This window comes from Anabrus simplex, chromosome 2 (genome assembly GCF_040414725.1).
Source record: "Anabrus simplex isolate iqAnaSimp1 chromosome 2, ASM4041472v1, whole genome shotgun sequence".
Taxonomy (NCBI): Eukaryota; Metazoa; Arthropoda; class Insecta; order Orthoptera; family Tettigoniidae; genus Anabrus; species Anabrus simplex.
In genome coordinates this window covers 188,745,427-188,766,810 of record NC_090266.1, presented here as the reverse complement: position 1 = coordinate 188,766,810, position 21,384 = coordinate 188,745,427, and the positions used below count along the sequence as shown (strand labels likewise).

Sequence of the window (21,384 nt, the reverse complement as noted above, 5' to 3'; positions counted from 1 at the left end):
TATAGTTTTGGAAATCAACTTTTCAATTTACATGAAACCGATACTGTGAGTGTAAAAAATATACCTGTAGTAATAATAATAATAATATTAATAATAATAATAATAATAATAATAATAATTGAGTTAGTAAGTCAATTATAATTGAGTTAGTAACTCAATTATAATAATTAGTATAATTAATATTATTATTATTATTATTATTATTATTATTATTATTATTATTATTATTATTATTATTGTTGTTGTTATTGTTGTTGTTATTGTTATTGTTACTATTATTATTATTATTCACTTATGTACAGTAATATAAGCATGTAATTTTTAGGAACTAAATTTTAAAGAAATGAAAAAAAGGGTTAGTAGGTTCAAACTTTCACTGATTTATTTGCATTCCAAGTTCGTGATGATTACATACAGATACTCCCATAAATATTCGGTCGCTCTGATTTTTGACACACTTTTATTGGGTAGTTATTCTTACACTATAATGACAACTTATTATGTTTTTCTACATGTTTTATTGTATTATAACACATTCTACAAACATTGTGATGTAAGTCAAATTCTTCTGGCACTCGTTAGTATGCCATCTGTCCTACATTAAATAAAAGCAATAATTCAAGTACCACTTCAAAAATATTCGACCACTATACGAAAAGCAACATAAACTCGCATAATTCACAATCCAGTTACACCTTCAGTACTTTGTAGGTCCACCTTGATGTTTTATGACCTCTCCCTGTCGGTTCGGCACACTGGCGATAACCTCATTGATATAATGAGGGCTTAATGCCTCCCATTGTTGTAGCAGTCTCCTCTTTAAGTCTGTGAGGGAACTTGATGGCTGCAGTTCAAGAGCTGCCTTCATTTGACTCCACATATTCTCTTTTGTCAAAGTACGTTCAATGAAACTCAGTGCACCAACCCCGTTCGATGCAACACGTCCCCACACCATTGCACTTCCTCCACCATGTTTTACCGTTTGTTGTAAATTGCTTGTTTTCAGTTTCTCGTTATGTTTCCACCACACCAATTGCTTTCCATCGGACCCGAAGTCCTGGAACTTTGACTCATCAACAAATAACACATCCTCCCATCAAGCACTGGGTTTGCTTACGTAGGTTTTTGCGAACACTAGCCGCTTGTTTTTATTTACCACACTAATGTATGGTGTCCTCCCAGCTCTTCTCCCAAAGAACTCATTCCCTCGCAGTGCCCTTCACACGGTTTCAGTACCCACTTTCTTTCCACACTCCTCTAAAATAGCTGCTGCCAGTTTCGGGGCACTAATTTTCAGATTTCTCTTGACATTCCGAAACACAAACCGCTCCCCTCATTCTGTCAGCCTTCTTGGCCTGCCTGTCTGGGGAACTGAATATTTCTGCCTTCAGTTTTGATTCATCTTATTATATTTCCAACTGTTGTTGTTCTGTTTATGTTAAGCATCTGCAATATCTTTCTATGCGATTTACCTCGAGCATGATGGAATATCACGAGCTAGTGTTTTCCAAACGTGGTATTGTTTCGTCTTTTGCACCCCATTTGATACCTTTCCGCAACACTGCAGCAAATGGCTTTGGAACGACGTGTCTTTCGGCACCGCACTACTGAACTGAACGTTTTGCAATGCTATCTGCCCTATCGCTGTCAGCAAACACAGCGACAATCCCGTCCTTTCCTGGTGACCGAATATATTTGAGGCGTGTCATTTCACCCATGTGCATGTTGTCCTTTCTTTTACAGCATACTGTACATCAGTGCTCTGTGATTCCTCTTCAGCATAAGCAACCACATGTAGTTCCATTACGTGGACACATTTGTTTTCATATTCTGCTCATGGTTGCGTTATTGTCATAACTTTTTCGCGGATTTTATCAGTGGCCGAATATTTATGGGAGTGGCTGTATTATGAATACTACTGTATACTGATTGTCATATGTTAATAAGTATCGGGTGTTGAATATACGAGGCTTGGGGCAAGAGTCATTGCGACTATTCCTTTTTCTTGCAGATATGTGAGCAGATCACAAACCGCTATTTGTCGCATGGAAGCTATGCAGGCATAGTGTGTATTCATAACAACAGATGCAGGCATAGTGTGTATTCATAACAACAGATGGCTCTGTGATTACTGGTAGTAGCACGGAGAGCGCTGTGAAATCAGCTGTGTGGCAAGCATCATGCAAGATGGAAGTACCCGCATTGAGAAGTGAGCATACATCAAAATAGCCGTTCTCCAGAGAGAAATGCAAGAGAATGTCATAGTGAATTGATGGAAGCCCTTGGGAATAATGTCCTCCCATACTGCACAGTAGCATGGTGGATAGGAAAGTTCCAGCAAGGATGTGTGCCAACCAGTGATCAGCATTGCCTGGAACGACCTGTCAATGTGCGATCAACGTGGCACGTGCCATCATTGAGCAGTTCCTGGAGGGAGACAGACGATAGACAGATGATGGGTGCTACTGGAGTTAGAGAGGGCAAGTGGCATCACAAAACGTAATATCCTCTCTAACTCCAGTAGCATTCATCGTCTGTCCTCCTCTGTGAGCTGTTCGATGACGACACATGCCACGTCGGTCCGCACATTGACAGGTTGTTCCGAGCGTTGCTGATTACCAGTTGGCATACGCCCTTGCTGAAATTTTTCTCCCCACCAAGCTACTGTACGGTATGGGAGGACATTATTCCCAAGGGCTTCCACCAATTGACCGTGACATTCTCTCGCATTTCACCCCTGGAGAATGGCTATTTTCATGTATGCACGCTGCTCAACACGGGTTACTTGCATCTCACACGACGCTCACCGCATAGCTGATTTCACAGCGCTTTCTGTGCTACTACCAACAATCACAGAGCCATCTGTTGTTGTGAATACATACTATGCCTGCATAGCTTCCCTGCGAAAAATAGCGGTTTGTGATCCGCTCACATATCTGCAAGAAAAAAATAGTGCAATGACTTTTGTCCCAAACCTCATACTAACACAGAAATCTTTGTAGAGATAGGATATATACTGCTCAGAATAATAAGTGAAGCTACTCGTTCAACATTCATACTCATACTTTTATGACAGAATAATGATGATGCTGATATTGATAGACCATGATGGTGTCTGGTCAGAACAAACAGTATTGCTTTCTTGCTTTGCTTGTAGTGTGTTGAGGTTTTAAGGGGAAGGACATGCCTGTAGTCCTGCAGCTGCTCTGAACATTTAAGAGACACCCAACCAAAGTGAATGCTGGAATGTTTTGGACCAACTGCAGAAACATTGATTTTTAAGCCTTAGACACTGTCTACCGAAACAACATCCAAGTTATGCATAATGTTCTATTGCATAAACAGTGTTCAACCAGTGTTTAGCAAGATATTGTTTAATTGGTTCAAAAAATGGAAATAGACGTATTTTTCATGCTATTCTTTGCCAGTTGCAACCAGTGAATACTCATCGGTAATATAATAAAATTCCATGGTCGAGAGTAAAGTGTACTATCACAACATACCACTGTATGTGTAGCTTTGGTTCTAACCCCACTATCAGCAGTATTGAAGACGTTTCCTGTGATTTTTTGTTGACACACTAGACAAATGCTGGGACTTACTTAAGGCCACAGCTACTTCCTGCCCAGTCCTAGCCTTATGATGAGTTGGCCGTGCGGTTAGGGGCGAGCAGCTGTGAGATTGCATCCGGGAGAGAGTAGGTTTGAATCCCACTGTCAGCAGCCCTAAAGATGGTTTTCTGTGGTTTCCCATTTTCACACCAGGCAAATGCTCGGGCTGTACCTTAATTAAGGCCGGGGCCGCTTCCTTCCCACTCCTAGCCCTTTCATATCCTATCGTTGCCATAAGACCTATTTTTGAGAAAGAATTTCATATTGGTCCGTATTGAACGGAGATTACAATAAATGACAGTAAGTATATATTTTGGTTCCACCTATTCAATACAAGAACATTTATGCGAATACATCACATATCGTTTACAAATGGTACCGTTTTCGACTCCAGATCTGGGTCATCATCAGCCGATAGTTCAAAAAATGCAAGATACAAAAAACACAAAATCAATGCACAGAAACATAACAAGAAGCAAAAAGGCAAAAAATTAATAGTTGAAAATAATTGTTTGTGTAAAAGTTCATATGGAGCTGTATATCATATCAATATGATGCGTTAGGCTGGGGCATTAAAAATCTTAAAAATCTTGATGTGAAAATAAACGAATACAACGATAAATCTTACAAAACATGTGAAAGATAGATGAATCTGAGTCATTAAAATTTTTAAATTACATATAACTATTTGTCTTGCTGCGAGGAAGATTGAATTCAAACACGAAAGAATCTGAGTGTTGATGAAAGAACTGTAGGCTTCAAGGGTCGTGTCATGTTCAAGTGTTACAGTAAGCAGAAACCAATAAAATGGGGACTCCATATTTATGTACTGTCAGACTCGAGTGCTGGATACGTATGTGCGATTGAACCATATTATGGTTCAATCACCACGCAATCACTTGTTAGGCCCAATTTACCGTTCCCTTGCAGGATAGTTATTCATTTGGTTACAACATTTTTGCAAGCCACCAACGAAACTGGGTTTCATGTCTTTATGGACAGCTATACTAGTTACGAACTTGCAGCTGAGCTACTGAAACTAAATTTCCATATTACAGGCACTGTAATGGTAAATAGGAGAGGTCTGCCATTACAAGTGAGAAAAACCGCAACAAAGAGATGAAAGAACATGACATTATTGCACTCCGAACAGATAACACTTCATGCTTGGTTTGGAAGGTCAAGGGGATTATTGCTGTGCTGTCCACTTTCTATGACAATTCCACTCAGCCTGTGCAAAGAATAAGACATCAAGGTGCCGAGGAAATTGTAGAGAAACCTACTGTCACATGTGCTTAAAATCAATACATGAGGGGTGTTGATCTTTATGACCATTATGCTAGCTCATATCCATTCACACGTAAGTCAGTGAAGTGGTGGAGAAAAATGTTCTTCTGGCTTCTGGAAATCACAATAGTGAATGCCTTCCTACTCTTCAAAGAAGGTAACAGTGGAATGACCCATCTGAAGTTCAGGAAAAACTTGGTAAGACAACTTGTAGGAAATGTGCAGAACACACAGAACAGGAAAAGGAGAAGACCTTCGTCAACATATGAAGACGTGAGACTGACTGGCAAGCTGCACCTGCTGTACCCCCATCCCAAAGGAAAAACTAAGGATTGCAAGGTTTGCAGTGACAGGAAAGTTTTTGGAGGGAGGCGAGAAACAGTCCACTTCTGTAAAACCTGTGAGAAGCAACCAGGGCTCCATCCAGGCATTTGCTTTGAATGCTTCCATACACTCAAGAAAGTGAGGAACATTATTTTGTGTCATGTAAATACCATACATTCATTAATTTTGTAGTTCCTTCCTGTATATATTGTTACAACCAGTACTTAATACCAGGCTTCAAAACATGAAGAATGCTGACAGAAATAAATACGAGTTGGGAGAAATCAGGACTTACAAATAATTTGAGTGGAAAGGGTTAACCCGAAGAAGAATAAAATAATTACATTCCATGATGTAAAGAATAACATGTTACGAGATAGTACAATCTACACACATTAAGGAGAGCTAGTAGGTATATTCAATCTACAAAATGAAAATTATTTACCTAAAGAGGACAGGAAAACTATCCCTGATACCAGTTAGCTCACTATCTTTTTTACATCGCACCGACACAGACAGCTATTATGGTGACGATGGGATGGGAAAGGACTAGGATGTGGAGGGAAGAAATCATGGCCTGTATTGAGGTATAGCTCCAGCATTTGCCCCATGTGTTGTGGTCAGAAAAATGTTCCACATTGTGCAAGAAGTTCCTTAGTCACTTAGACATCATTTAAATGATAAACAGTGCCTTTGCAATGCAGCAGTCATATCTAGGCATTATTTAAGTGTAAACACCCTAAACACCATCTCTGCAATCAGTCCTTACATGAATGTAAAGGGATAGAAGTAGTCAGTTTGTAAATAATTTTCTACTATACAAATAAGACATCTAAGCATGATTCAAATGCAGTTTGTTACATTGATCCATGAGGACAGGATGTTCCTTCAAGTCGCCCAATGTTCTACTCATTCCATTGTTCATCTGTTGTGGAGTTTGTATAGAGGGGCAGGTCACTACACACTTTGTGTTGGACAAGGCTGCAGATGTGCAGAAGCCTTGAATGAAGACTAGTCTAGCTTTGTATTCGTATACTGCCTTTTGCCAAACAGCTTCAAAATGATCTCGGAAGGGCAACAAGACACAAGGTTTGTGATCAGACTATCCCTCCTAGTTTCAGAACCGCTGTATGACTCTACCATCGCCATTTCAGTTATATGTTGCCCGTATTGATAATATTGATTTACCCTCTTCATGTTGTGTAGTGTAGCTGGGTCTCTTTCCAACAATATATTTGCCTCTGCTTGCAGCATGTCCAAACCATTGTAGTCAACTTAAGGGCATTTACTCCTGGATGGGGTCAATGTCAAATTGTTTTCTTTGTTGGGAACATAGTCCAGTGTACTGATCTCGGTTGATGATCTTAGCATCCTTATCTCCATGATGCTTGGTCAAATTTCTGTCTCTTTCGTAGTCGGCTAACATTTCCTAACATAAGCTGCAACTGGCTAGAGGTATAGGCTGTGATAGACGCCATTCCAAATCGACACTGCTGGGTCCTCGTTGTGACTTGAATGGCAAGGGGGAGCATGTGTTCCAGTCAACAGAAAGAAGACATAATTTACACAAGTCAGGCAATGACAATGACCATGTCTGAGGGCATGTTCATCGGTACTACCAACTTCCAGCATAAAGACATTCACAGAAAAGCAATATGGTGGTCAGCTAATCATATTAGGCACTATTTATCCATAAACATTGTGTAAACACTGTTCCTCCAATCAATCTTTTACATTTACATATGCAAGGAAAGGGGCCAGAGGTAGTCAGTTTGTGAGTTATGTTTCTTCATACATATAAGACATCTAAACAAGACATATCACCATTAAGACCAGAATGGAGAGCTGGGTAACAGATGTGAAAACAGCACGAGGGGCAGAGTGTGGAAGTGATTATTTCCTTATGAAGTGCATTATCAAACCACAGCCAGAAACTAGTACATTAACAGGTTGAGAAACTCGAACACAAAGACAAGAAGGTTGTCTTCTAACTGCAACTGAGTAACTGCTTTCATGTGCTTGAGACAGTTCATATGGAGAACAACCCAGGGCAGAACTGAACAATGGTCTGGGACACTGTGACAAATATAGCTGATGAGATGATCAAGATACGAATTGTAGGCAAAAAAAACTCTTTTTCATAGGGGAGTGTGCAGAAATAAATGATCATAGGGCAGAATCCAAGTAGAGATGACTACAGGGAACATATGTAGTGGAGGGTAAGACACAGTGTGATGAAGTCCGCAGGATGACCCAAAAATTTTGCAGGAGAGTTAAGAGGAATTTTGTTAAAATTATCATTTTGGAATCAGAGGAAGGAAGACTTCTTGGAAAACAGGGCTAGGTAAATGTCAGTTCTTTCAAGAAGGGGCACCAGACAGACATAAATTAGTCAAGGACATGAGTGGGCAGATCTTAAACAATGATTATGACATTGCTGAGAGGTGGAAGGCATACCTCTATAACCTCCTTAATTGTGATGAAGCCCCATGACCTGTTAGAGTTTTAGTTACTAGCAATAGCAGATCCTGAGTACCCACCCTGGAAGAGGTCAAGAAACAAGTAAAGAGGCTCAAGAAGACCAAGAGCTCAGGAGAGGATGGAATTCCAGCAAAGTTCATCCAGGAGAGAGGTGACAGGTTCAGTGAGAGACTGCAATGATTGGTCAAATTGATCTGGAACACTGAGGAGATCCCAAAATAATGAAAAACTGTCCTGATTTGCCCAGTCCATATGAAGAGTGATAAAATGAACTGTGAAAAGTACTGAGGTGTCACTCAGGTTAACATTTGTTGTAAGATCCTGTCCAACTAGCTCCTCAAGAGACTAAAAATATGGGAATACAGTGAAGACCTGGATGTGCTCTTTGTAGACTAGAATGAGGCCTATGTTTTTATGCATGGAGAGAGCCTGTTCAAATGGGTCAGCAAGCTTGGAGTGAACAGGAGGATTTTCAGCCTGGTTTTAGTCTGAGCAGGACATGCAGTAAGATGAAGCTCCAGAAACTGTAAGACTGAAAGTTTTGACATCATCAGAGGAGAGAAAATTATGCACCTCGCATACGTAGCCCTGCTCTCTAAATCCAGGAAGGAGCTGATACACATGAGCAAGACGCTGGGGACCATGGCGAGTAAGCTCAGTGTGTTCATGAGTAAGGCAAAGATGGAGTACCTTCTGCTGGTCTAGGGGCAAGAAGTGAGAACTTAGAGTTGGGAACAGATCATATAAGAGAGTTTGTAAGTTCAGATACTTGGGAAGAAGGGGAGGGATCACTGTGTGAATTCTAGCTGGAAACTGGTGTTATTACAGCCCCAGCCAACTTCTCAAGTCAAGAAGCCTATTGAGGCAGTTCAAAATCTGCCTGTATTAGAACACTGATTTAGCCGATCATACAGTACGGGTGCAAGACTTGGATCTCAACAAAGACCTTATCAACAACAGTATGTCCGACTCGTTGGCAGAACGGTCAGCCTACTGGCTTTCGGTTCAGAGGGTCCCGGGTTCGATTCCCGTCCGGGTCGGGGATTTTAACCTTAATTGGTTAATTCCAATGGCACGGGGGCTGGGTGTGTGTGTGTTCTTCATCATCGTTTCATCCTCATCACGACATGCAGGTCGCCTACGGGAGTCAAATAGAAAGACCTGCACCAGGCGAGCCGAACCCGTCCTGGGATATCCCGGCACTAAAAAAAAGCCATACGCCATTATTATTATTAACAGTATAATTTTGCAATAATTCTATGAACCGGTGTAGGACGTGGCCATGCGGGAGTGGCACATTCGATACAATTGCAAGCTGTAGGACCTCTACATTGATAAGAATATTGTGGTCCTGATGTGGAACAGTAGACTCAAGTTGACTGGACGTTTATTGTGGATGAGCAATCATCGATGGCACATTAAACTGACTGATTTCATTCCTTGGGGAAGGAGACCTCTAGGTAGGCTGCAGAAGACATGGAGTGATGGGTTTCACGTGGACCTGCTCAATGTTGACATTGAGCTGACTGATGATGGGTGCTCAGTCATCTGGGGCACATTGCGTAAAAGGTAAAGGAAAAGTGCAAGGGGATGTACAATGATGTGACAAATCTTCAATTTTAGGTGTCTTTCATCTTGTGATTGCAGACGTTGCCTGTTGTTATTTGTCACTTCGTCTTAGCTACACTGATTCTCGCATTTACCTCTTCAGTAAGTTGGCCATCATCAGCAATTTACTGTACACCCAAGAAATGTAAACTTCATCACTTGTGGCAAGTCTTCACCATCAACTTGCATTGTTCTGATTTCTTGTGGTCTGATGCACACTATATAGCCTCTGCACACCTCAAGTTGGCAGGTTTGATCCCGACTCAGTCCAGTCTAATGTGCGGCCACCTTCAGAAATCATCTGCTTCAGCAACTATACACTTTGGCTGGCATTGATTAAGCTTCTGGAAACATGTTGGAAGCCATCTTTTGCAACCTAGATAGTGCCCCTGCAACGAGTTTGCATTTACCTCATTTTTTGATGCAAACTGATTTCCTTTAAGATGTTTTTCATTCTTGGAATGAGGTAAAAGTCACAGAGGGTTAAATCATGTCAGTGGGATGTTGATGCACTGAAGTTCTATGTTTGGCAAGAAACTCTTTCAGTCCAGAAGGGACCAGTGTGCTGGCACTTTGTCATGAAGACGATACTGTTGTCTACTTCACCACATCTTAGGCCATTCGTAATGGATGAAATCTGGTAAACAATGTAAAATTTCCATCTTCAGCTCTATATTCACTGGTTTTCCCTCAGGAATGAATTCTGAATGGACAGTTGCCTGCGACTCAAAAGGAACCTCCAGCATAACATCGTAGTGCAGTAGACTTAAAGTTGAGGCTGCATGGTGTTGATGAAAATTTCACCTGCTTTTGTGTCATAAAGTTTTAAAAATACATTGGCAAAAAATGAAATCCCAACACCAAGAAGACATTAGTTTAGGAGAATGCAATTTAGGCTAAGCAATTCTCTAGGTAACATATTTATTTCATTACATTAATAACCGTTGTAGACATGAGTGCAAGCATGTGGTATGTCATTCCACGCCTGTTGCACTTGGTCATTCAAATCAGCAATGGTTAATGCTGGTATTTGATAACACTGAATTTGTCATCTGAAAATGTCCCATACATGCTCAATGGGCAAAAGGACTTGTGATCTCACAGGCAAATTCAACTGATTGACACTGTAGAGCACATTGAGTGACAGCAGCAGTATGAGGATGAGTGTTATGCTGTTGGAAAACACCTCCTTGAATACTGCAAATGTATGGCAGCACAAATGGTTAAATCAACTGTCTGACCTACAAATTCATTGTCAAGTTTCTTGGGAAAGTGACGGGAGTGCTCCTGCTGTCAAACAAAATCACTCCCCCCAGGCCATAACTCCTGGTGTAGTTAAAGTGTGTCGACATCACAGACAGTTTGGTTCCGAGTGCTTATCCGCCCTTATTCTTACCAACCTACGGCTTTCACAGTCATCAAGACAGAAATGGCTCTCATCTGAGAAAATAACAGATCTCCACTCCACCCTGCGGTCCTCCCTCTCCATACTGGCCTGTGTGTGTCTGGAAAGCTGTCTTCATGAGACAATCAATGTCTTCCCACGACCAATGTTGCCAACACTGTGTATACATCCCTGCCAAGTCTTCTGCAATATTGCAGAAAGGATATCCACCTCTTTGTAATCCTATTACGCAGCCTCGTTCAAACTCAGTAAGATGCTAATGCTGCCTTCTTTGTCTTCTTGAAGGCATGTTAGACTCGCACGTACCTAACAATGTCAACACCAGATGATGACTAACACTCACGAAGTGTACGCAGTGCACATTTAAAGAAACTTTGCCTTGCAAGGTCATTGTGGCACTACTAGCACCACTCTTTGTCAACTAGCATGCAGATTTGAATCGGTGTCGTCTTTCAAATGTTCAAACATGCCTCCTAAATTTTTTTTATCTAGCACAACTCCTTCTTAGTTTTGGGATTTCATTTTCTACCAGTGCATTCTGAATAGAAGAATTGTTTAGTTATCGCTCCTCAGTCATTTAAGTGACAATCAGTTAACACATTGCGGACAGGAGACAAGTTTACTCGTGTTAAGCTGGCCGAGCATTGCGGACAAGAAACGAGTTAACTCGTCTTCATGAGACTCGTATGTTTGGTGACATCTGTCGAAACTTCTAAAACTAGCTGGCGGTCAAGGTTACTAGAATCTCGGTATTGAAGCTTTTATGTTATTCCTTGCTAGCTTTGCTTTACGTTCTTCTATTTTATAATTCATTTGCTAAGTTTTCTGACCTTTTGTTTATATCGTTCAAGGAGCTTTGTGGTAGGTAAGATGGCGCTTCCCAGACCTAACATGAGCTTAGACGCCGACGGGGTTTTTAATGAATTATATGTGGATTAGTAACCGAATTGCCCCAGTGATGTTGACAGTCGTGAGGTCAATGTTGAAAGCTATTCTGACAAAAGTGTCCCGGTTGATAATAATGGTGTACATCCTCCAAAATAACATGAAGTAGAGGTGGTCAAGAACGAGGCTGAAAGTGATGTTGTGAGTGTAAATGCCTATTGTTTCTGATGAATGAGTAGAAAATAATAGTTCACCAACTTTAGAGGATTTCCCAGGTGTTCCTGGCATAACGGTAAGACTTGATGAACGTCAAAACATTGACAAAGTAGAAGGGCTTATTTCTTGTGATGATTTATTTGAATTTGTTGCCGAGCAGACAAAATTGTATCACCAACAAAGTGCTTCATCGCACAAAATATCCTGTAAGAGCTTGAAGTGGACTGATGTAACTAGTAGTAAGATACAAGAACTTTTTGCTTTGTTTATATTGACGGGACAGGTAAAATAGTCATATTGGAAAGCCTACTGGTCAACTGATGCCCTCATTGAAACCCCCATATAGAATGAGTAGAAATAGATTTGAGTAGTTACCACACCAGGAAACATTATTAGGGCTCTTACCAAATGTCTCCTGTAAATTTCACCATAATCAGTACAAGGTTAGTGAAGCTAGACTCATTTGTTTATGTGCATGTGCTGTAGCAATAAGTTACACAGAATATGGCTGGGCACAGGGGTTGAGTAGTGTGATGAGCACCTGGTCCGCAATGTGTTAATTCTCAGTATATGATTTCTGTCATATTTGCTTGTGAGCTGAACATTTTCTTGTACAATATTCTTTTGAGACCATGGGCATGAGCAGATTATTTTATTTAGGGTTACTTCTGTGCATCAAATAGCGCTCTTAACTGTAATTTCCAATTGTATTTTATAAACTCCAAAGTGTCGTAGTTCTTGTTTGGTAGACAAGTATTTTAAAATGGAATGCATTATTAGATTCATCTTCGAAAATCTGGAAATGTCAAAAAATTGATGCTGGTTTAGGTTCATATTGAAATACTCCAACAAGAATATTAACAGTTGCTTATCAGCTTACATTCTATGCAGTCATTTTTATTTAATATTAATCATGAAAAGTGAAGAATATTATAAAAATATATTTGAATGTGATGTATTGTAGACTGTAAAGTTTACATTTCAGAGGGGAGTATTGTTAATGAAGTCCTATTATACATAGCTGCCTCCAAGTAGTATGGGCATAATAGCTTAGAATATTCCATGATGTATTTATTATGCAAAAACATTTGCTGCAATACAGGACTGATGAAGCTCATTTTTTGTGTGATATTGTGTATTCATCTCTGACCTTACTACCAGCCCAGTTGTCATATAATTCTCTTCCAGCATAAATGCAAGAAATTTTATATTACCATTTACATATACCTGATTATGAAGATACTGTGATATTTTGGTACCCACTCCATGCACTGAAAGCAGGCTACTACATTTTTTTGATTGACCATAAAACCTAGGTAATTTTTTTGTTAGTCTGGAAGAAATTTATTTGCAAGTTGCTGGAAACAAGTCAAAATTCTTTTAAGTACTGCCAAAATCTTAATTATTTCTTGTTGTGATAACATTCACTTCACTGAATTACAGTAGCCCTGCACCTACTGCAATTCCATATTCTGTTTCTAGATATGTCATCACACTCCTGTCCTGTTATATAGTTTTATGTTTACATCTCTTTGCATATCTTCTATTTGTGGCTGTTTCATTTCACAGATTTTTTAAAATGTCTATCTTCATCCTTCAGGTTCCCAAGTCACCAACATTGGAATGGGATGTTATGGTTGGAGAAAGAAGATAATATAGATTACTGAAGAATATGATCATGAACATGAAAAGAGAAGATAACAAGTGGATTGATTCTCTTGCCTGCCATTAGCAAGAACAAATGTTTGATATCGTACTAGGCTACTGTGCTTGTCAAAAAAGACATGATCCTAGATGGGAAGCCAAATGTTATGAATGTATAACAACAGATGATAATGTTTGGTACAGAAATAATTAATGGTCTCCAAGATTTGTCAGAGAAATAATGAATGAAATGTAGATCAATTTTAAGGGACATATTTTTTCCACTGAAAGCATGTTTCTCTTGGAGTAATGAAAACACCGTGAGATCGTTCATAATGGGAATTTGATTGAAAATGAAAGCCTCTGATGATTAATATGATGATCATCTTGAAGATGTAAGCTATGAATGATCAGAGTTAGACTCAGAGTACGGTAACAAGAGGATGAATTTGCAATTGCAGTGAAGGAAATTCTCATAGCCAACATCATTTTAAGATTGTGAACAATTCTTTTTGTTTGAGTGATGGTGAGGGACAAAGAGATATGTAGCCAGGGCATAATGGTGATGAGATGGTATACATTTTGCACAAGTGATGTCCATATTCACTATTTCTGAATCCTTTATTAATTCATTTTTCACTGTTTACAGCTGAAACAATTTATTCATCAAATCTACCAAATGGTCATTCATTGTGTTGAAATCTACATTAATTGGCAGGACTATAATATTCACTGAACATTTCTACAGCTTTGAATACTGTGAATGAGGATTTTATAATGCAAAAGGAAGAATTCAGGAGAATTCTATGTGAATTACCCCGGTACATATCCAGAATGAATATTTTAATCATCAGATTTGATGCACATATTCTGAGCTGGACAAGGACGAGAGGATAGCTAGAAAAAAAAGAACTTAAGGGGTGAATAAGAGACAAGAGGCCATAGAGTCAATCAAACCAAAAACAAATGGTATAATCCTACCTTATAAGGAATCTCCTGGAATTTACAACAGAAGAAGCAAAGACAGAAGACAGACGAGGACTTAGAAGACAATTGGTTAGAAACAATCTGACAGTGGTGTGGGATGACAACAGCAGAGCATTTGCCAATATTAATATGTGGGGTATGGTGATCACCAGTGCCACCTTAGGACACAGCATTAGAAGAAGAAGAAGAAGAAGAAGAAGAAGAAGAAGAAGAAGAAGAAGAAGAAGAAGAAGAAGAAGAAGAAGAAGAAGAAGAAGAAGAAGAAGAAGAAGAAGAAGAAGAAGAAGAAGAAGAAGAAGAAGAAGAAGAAGAAGAAGAAGAAGAAGAAGAAGAAGAAGAAGAAGAAGAAGAATACGACTTGGAATGGCTATTTCAGGTTTTTCCTGAAATGGTTTCAGAATGGTTTTTTACTGAGCCAAATTCATTTCTGAAATGCAAGTATTATGCTTGTTGTACAGGCAATTTTAGACATTAAGAGTGATTACAGTGGAAATATCTAATGATACAGAGAGAGTTGAAGGAGAATAAATTATGGTGCTACCATAGCTGGAATTTACAGAGCTGTGTGCATGGCAAGAACAAAGCAGAAAAAATACACAGTTCAAAACCAAAAGAAGGAATACTGAAGTGTTGTAGTTAGAGGAGAAGTCTGATATTATCAGATTTCTTTAGTTTTAATTCGGGTCATGTAGAATCGATGAGGTAATCATTGATTACTTGAGGAGTTATTACCTAAAATAAAAGATAATAAATATAAAGTTGATCATTCACCTGCCATGCACTTACTATCCTAGCAACAGTATGAATTCAGTTGCACATTAGTCAGAGGTATTCTTTCCATCCTCTGCAAAATATGTTTTATAATTTTTGAAAATGTAACGTAGTATGAAAACGTAAGCTACAAAATAAATATCCATGTTAAGAGAGTCTTCAGATGGTGTTGGACAAGATGCTGGGACTTCAATAATCAATGATACATATTAGCACTGTAAGTCATGACATTTAGTACATGCAGTGTCTGTGTTATTTATATTCTGCAAACGAAAGTAATTTGGTCATGTAGAAATGAATCAAATGAGATTTTTTTTTAATATAAAAGAGAGAATTGAGGAGAATTCTATGTGAATTACCTCAGTACATAGCCAGAATGAATATTTTAATTAGTTTTCAATCCCTTATCCTACTGCCTACTCATCTAAACAGAATGATCATAGATGTGCGATGGTCCTATGAGTGAAGCTGCTGTGTTGTACTGGCATTCTTGTTTGACAAGACATTATAAAAATATCTCACATTCTTAACAAATCAAGCACCATGGCATAAAATCCTCATAGGGCCTTGGCCTACCAACCGACTGCTGCTCTACCAAAAGGCTGGCAGATTACGAGGTGTCATGTAGTCAGCTTTCTAGATTGGTATTTTGTATTCCAGAAAGCGTATATAATACTTAAAGAACTTTTTAAGGCTGGAAATTAGTACATCCTTAGGAAGTTGAATGTTTGGTGAAGACCGAATGAATATCATTGATGAAACTCAGACTCTTCTTCAGTATATTAGAAACCTTTCTGTTCTAAATTAATGCAAAAAAAAAAAAAAAGAAGAGAAAGCATCAGTAAAAAAGAGAGAATATTTTGGTTGTGTCAGACTGTACAGAATTATAATTATGTAGGCCAGTAAATTGATTTAACATACTTATGAAATTTTTACTTGAAAAAAAATCTTCTTTTTTATTTTTTCTGTGTAGTCTACACTTAAATGGTGACATGTCTCACTAATATGTGTGGTAGGCTTTGGCACAGAAGAACATTTCATTCAATAAAGCTATACTTGAGACTCAAAAATTAAGAAGGTTGAGGAAGAGAAATGAAAATACTTGGTCTGACAGACTCCACTAAGAAAATAAGAGGGGAAGTGAGTAGGCCTACTATATAATTTGGGAAAGTATTTCTGCTGCAGATCAGAATTGCCATTTCCTGTCTCAGTTCAACAAAAAATTAGTGATAGGCTTCTTTAACCTGGAGCAAGAAACAGGACTATGCAACTATGCTACAACCCTAAAATACTTTCATTCAAGTTTGCTATTAAATTTATGAGGTGTATAAAGAATGCACAGAAGAATATCAGTGAATGATAAATATATTGAAATAATGCCAGACCTTTAAAAAATGTCTGCTTTAAAAAACTCTAAAATCACTCTGATGTCAAACTGTTATCAAGCTGTCAAATTTTAATCTACATGTTATAAGTTTCACTTTATTGAAGTCAGATGGAAGAGAGCAATATTAATCAGTGCCTAATAAGAATTAAGCACTATACAACTGATAAATGATCTACAGACGCCATTACTAATGGCAACTTCTCAACTTCTCGATATCGTCATCAGTTAATAGGGACTTTAGCAACTACCACAGTCATACTCTTTGTAGCTGATATTCCTTTGTTAGATAAAACAAAAATGAAATAATATGTACTTTAAATGAATTGGAGTCCAATTATCAAGAAAGAATGATCACAAATAAAAAAACATATGAACATTCTTCAAAAGAACTAAACTGCGAAAATTTAATTGATCCATTGGTTGAAATTTTGAGGTTTTTAATGAAATGTGTTGGTGATGAAATGAGAATGTACATGATAATGAAGAAACAGCATATCTTCAGGTAAATTCAAATGCATTAATTGTCGAATGGAATGGATATAAAAAAAACATGTCTTTAAAGTATCGTTATTGGCCATGAAGAGTAGATATAATTAAATGTCAGTTACACACATTTTAACTGATCTACGTTTTAGAAGAGCAAGAAAATAATGTAGATGTTTCATGTATACAGTCCACTTCAGAGAAACATCATCCCCAAGTTATATACTGTATCCAGCTGACTGATGAAGTTAACTGATATGTGGAGATATAATGGAGCAGAAGAGATAGAAATGTGGGTTAGTTGACATTTGCAAGTCAAAATTCCTTAAATTTCCTGTTAAATAGTAGTTATTGATTCTGAGCCTAAGTTGGCAGGTTCGATCCCGGCTCATTCCTGTGATATTTGAAGGTCCTCTCGCAGGGCAAAATTATGGCACCTTGGCATCTCAAAAACCATAAAAGTAGTTAGTTGGATGTAAAACCAATAACATTGTTAGTAGTTATTGAATGCATTGGACTGGGAATGACAATGTACTGCAGAAGGAAACAAAACTTCAAGAATACTGTTGGTGTTCCGAGAACTTGACAAGTGTTTTCAACTGTATTTATATTGAGTAAGTTAATAGACTTTACTACCTGTGAAGATATGATTCATAAAAAACTGTGAAATGAAACTGTATTCCTATTCACAAAATACTTCAGTTGGAAATATGCAAGGAGAGTCAACCTATTTATGAGTAGTTTCCACGATGTCCCCATTATTTCAATGGATTTTATGGTTCTGTGTTCAAATGGGCATGTAGTGAATTCTGACATTTTCACTCAAGTCTGTGCCTGTACTAAGAGCATCGTCACATATATCAGAGTAGCAATAATCATTTTAATAACAACTAGAATTGCTGAAATTCAGGTCTAATTTTCCATCCCAGAAAGATACCCTTTACATTTTATATCAGTTTAGATGACTGATGATGTGATGTACCTTGATTGAAAGTATTCCGTAGAGTGATATGGTCAGATTTGATCGTACCTGTGTTAACTCTTCATTTATGAGAAATGCCGGTGCATATTAATTTAATTTTGAGTTAATTACATGTGCTGTAGGCCTACTAGAATTCTGAATTTTGACTTAGAAGTGGAAGTTCAAATGGAAGTCCAAGTTCAAAATATCTGTACAGAAAATCATCGAATAACATATGAAATCTCTTACTTTTCCTTTTTTCTTAAGGATATTGTCATATAATCTTACAACTTTATAAAATCATGGATACATTTCACTGAGAGTTTGTAAAGAATTTAACCCAAATGCAGGAAATATACAATCAAGCACAGTGACATAAATGTCAAGATCTGGTAAAACGATATCATGCCTTTTGACTCACATTCGTACCTTTCATTCTTTCTCTCTTTCAGAACACATCTGTGCTAGAAAATCATCACTGGCGTTCTGCTATTGGCTGTTTGCTTGAAAGTAATGTTGCTGAGCAGTTAGGCTCATGCAGACGGGAGTTAGAACGTCAGATTAGCTCTCTGATCCTTGCCACTGATATCACTCGTCAGCAGGAATTTCTCACACGATTTAAAGTAAGATACTGAGTCAATGGAATGGAACTTGATTATGTTTGAGATTTTTATCACCCTGTCATTAACAATGATTTTCTTGTTTTGGTATAGCGCTACCTGGACCAAAGCTTATTGGATATGCACCGCGCTGAGGATCGGCATTTTATTTTACAAATTGCCCTGAAATGTGCTGACATATCAAATCCATGCCGGCCGTGGGATGTGAGTCGAAAATGGAGTCAAAAAGTATGCGAAGAGTTCTTTCGTCAGGGAGATTATGAACGCCAGCTTAATCTGCCTGTTACCTCTCTTTGTGATCGACAAAGTACATCTGTGCCTAAAATTCAGGCTGGGTTTTACCGTTTTGTTGTTTCACCCTTATTTGAAGAATGGAATAGATTTCTCGGGACAAACTTAGCAGATGTAATGATGGGCTATTTACGTAGCAACCAAGAACGATGGGAGGCATTACTTCAGCAGGAATTAGCTGAAGAAACTCGCACTGAAATTTCTGAAGCTGAAGTGTTAGATGAAGATGTTGAAGGTGGAAGTTCCGATGAGGATGGTGGAGCAGATGAGGTGAATGGAAGTATAGAAATGCTGTTACCTAAAACTGATAATTCTCGCCGTCCATCTTTGCCTAGCCATAATGACGAAATGGATCCCTCACAACGGGTTGGTCGGCGACATTCAGTTCCACTTAGCATGCCTCGTCCTCCTCCCTTTACTCGAACTATCATTCGTAGAGAAAGCTTGCCAGTGGGTGAACATAAAGCACAAAGGAGGTATCCTTCAGGTACTATCCTTCATTTGGAAGAGGAAGAAGAAGTACCATTAGGACAAAGTTCTCTCTCACTTCTATCATCTTGTAGCAGCAGTGGCCTCCAGCATTCTTCTGGAGGTGGTAGTGGACAGGACAATCGTCCAGTAAGCGCTGAGAATCTCCTTCCAGAGCCAAGCATAGCATCCATAACCACAAGCTTGGAAGCCAGTCGTTTATCATCAGTTATACATGGAGGTAGTAATGGAACTTCAGGATCTTCATCAGTTAATCTTGGCCCTTCAAGATTTCTTACTCGTCAACAGACTTTTCCACCTCTCCAGCCGTACATTCGCGTCCGCTATATGTCCACAACTGCAGAGATGTCAAGTTGCTCAGAGGCATTGGCTGAACATGGCAGCCGCTCACACTCGTCCAGTTCTTCCCGCACAGACTTAGTAAGTGATGCCACTCTTTCTCGCCAAGTTTCAGAACAAACAACAGATCCTCCAGGCAGTCCAACAGAGACTCATTGTACTAGGAATGGGTGTGGGACTCCAACTGATAAGCCTAAAGCTCTGCGTGACAACAATAGGACTTGTGTTGTGGACCATAGTGTAAGTGAGTGCAGTGTTGATGGTGGTAGAGAGACAGCAATATCCGTTTTAGCTACAGGTAGTAAACGTGAGCAAACTGACGGAGCAGGGACATTTAGGGAAAAAGGGACTAAAATTGCCAAACTGTCAGATTTTTCAATGCTGCAGCAAATGTCATATAGCTGGGAGAAAGAAAATGTGGATCCTCGAGGTGTTGGTAGTGACGTTGACCTGGACATCAGTGGAAGCAAAGCTTGCCCTCAGCGGAAGACCACAGTCCAGGTATGTTACAGAATATATTAATGATTTAAATTATATATTTTCTTTTCTAGTGACTTACAGAAGTGAATGTAAAATAAAATATATAATGTACCCAATTACTTTGTTTTTTAGACAAGTGTACCAGCAAAAGTATCATGCACTTATAAAGAACTTGACTGTGTTGTTTTGGATTATTGTGATGAAATATTTATTATCAATATCTACTCAAGTCAGGATTTTCATTAACACATTAACATTTATTTGTGTAATATGTTTAATATAGGAGAAAATATTAAATGTTATGGCTGAGTGTATATTTTCTCTGTTAAGTTTCTTCTTTTTTGTTTGAAATACTTTCTCATATGTTTTCTGTGTGCCAATTCATGAATTAAGTCAAATATAGAATATAAGAACTTGAATAGAAACATGTGATAGGATTAATGCAATAACTATTTGGTGTTGAAAGATGAGGCAATAAAAAATGGAGTCCAGGAAACACATGAAAACACAATTGGAAAAGGATATTTTCCACATCTTCGTATACTGTTGTCTTCATACAGAGGGGCTCTCACCTCACCAATCCCAGCTCTTCTGTTTCCAGGGAGTCTGTTTCTGCTTCCCAGATTCATCAGAAGTCACAAGCCAAGCCACCCAAAGATTATTCTTCACAATCTTACTAGACATGATCCATATTTTTTGTGAGTACTAGGCAAACAAATTATGGTAGGGGTTGGAAATAAAGCCCAGATCAATATATACCCCCCCCCCCTCATCGGCTGTCCCATACTTAGGTATTGATTTAGTACAATGAGTTTAGGGGGGATTTGCTGTTATAAGCCACTAAGATGGTAATTATTAGTACCTAAGATAAAGAGTATATGGTTGTGGTAGAAGATTAGTTGTTCTATTAACGGCGAGGCACTATTTTGTAAATTTAAATTTGATCATCAAGTTGCCGTGTTTTCATAAAAGGATGAAATTTATGTAGACCTTAAATCTACTGTACTGTTGTGCCATATTAGAAGTTTGAGGGACACCTTGACAGATCTTCAGTCTTGATATGGATAGTGTGAGATGAAAATAAAGCCAGATAAACATGAGGAAAGCAAGGAAAC

At 38.5% G+C, this 21,384-nt stretch overlaps 1 protein-coding gene across 3 annotated transcripts in view; it reads left to right on the top strand.

The window, feature by feature from the left end:
• Positions 1 to 21,384, top strand: part of LOC136863995 (uncharacterized) — a 566,004-nt gene that overhangs the window by 441,629 nt on the left and 102,991 nt on the right. For all 3 annotated transcript variants that reach the window (XM_067140486.2, XM_067140483.2, XM_067140484.2), the window contains exons 7-8: positions 18,503 to 18,673; positions 18,764 to 20,290. In XM_067140486.2, coding sequence (XP_066996587.2) covers positions 18,503 to 18,673; positions 18,764 to 20,290 — 1,698 coding nt within the window. The remainder of the gene's footprint in view (positions 1 to 18,502; positions 18,674 to 18,763; positions 20,291 to 21,384) is intronic.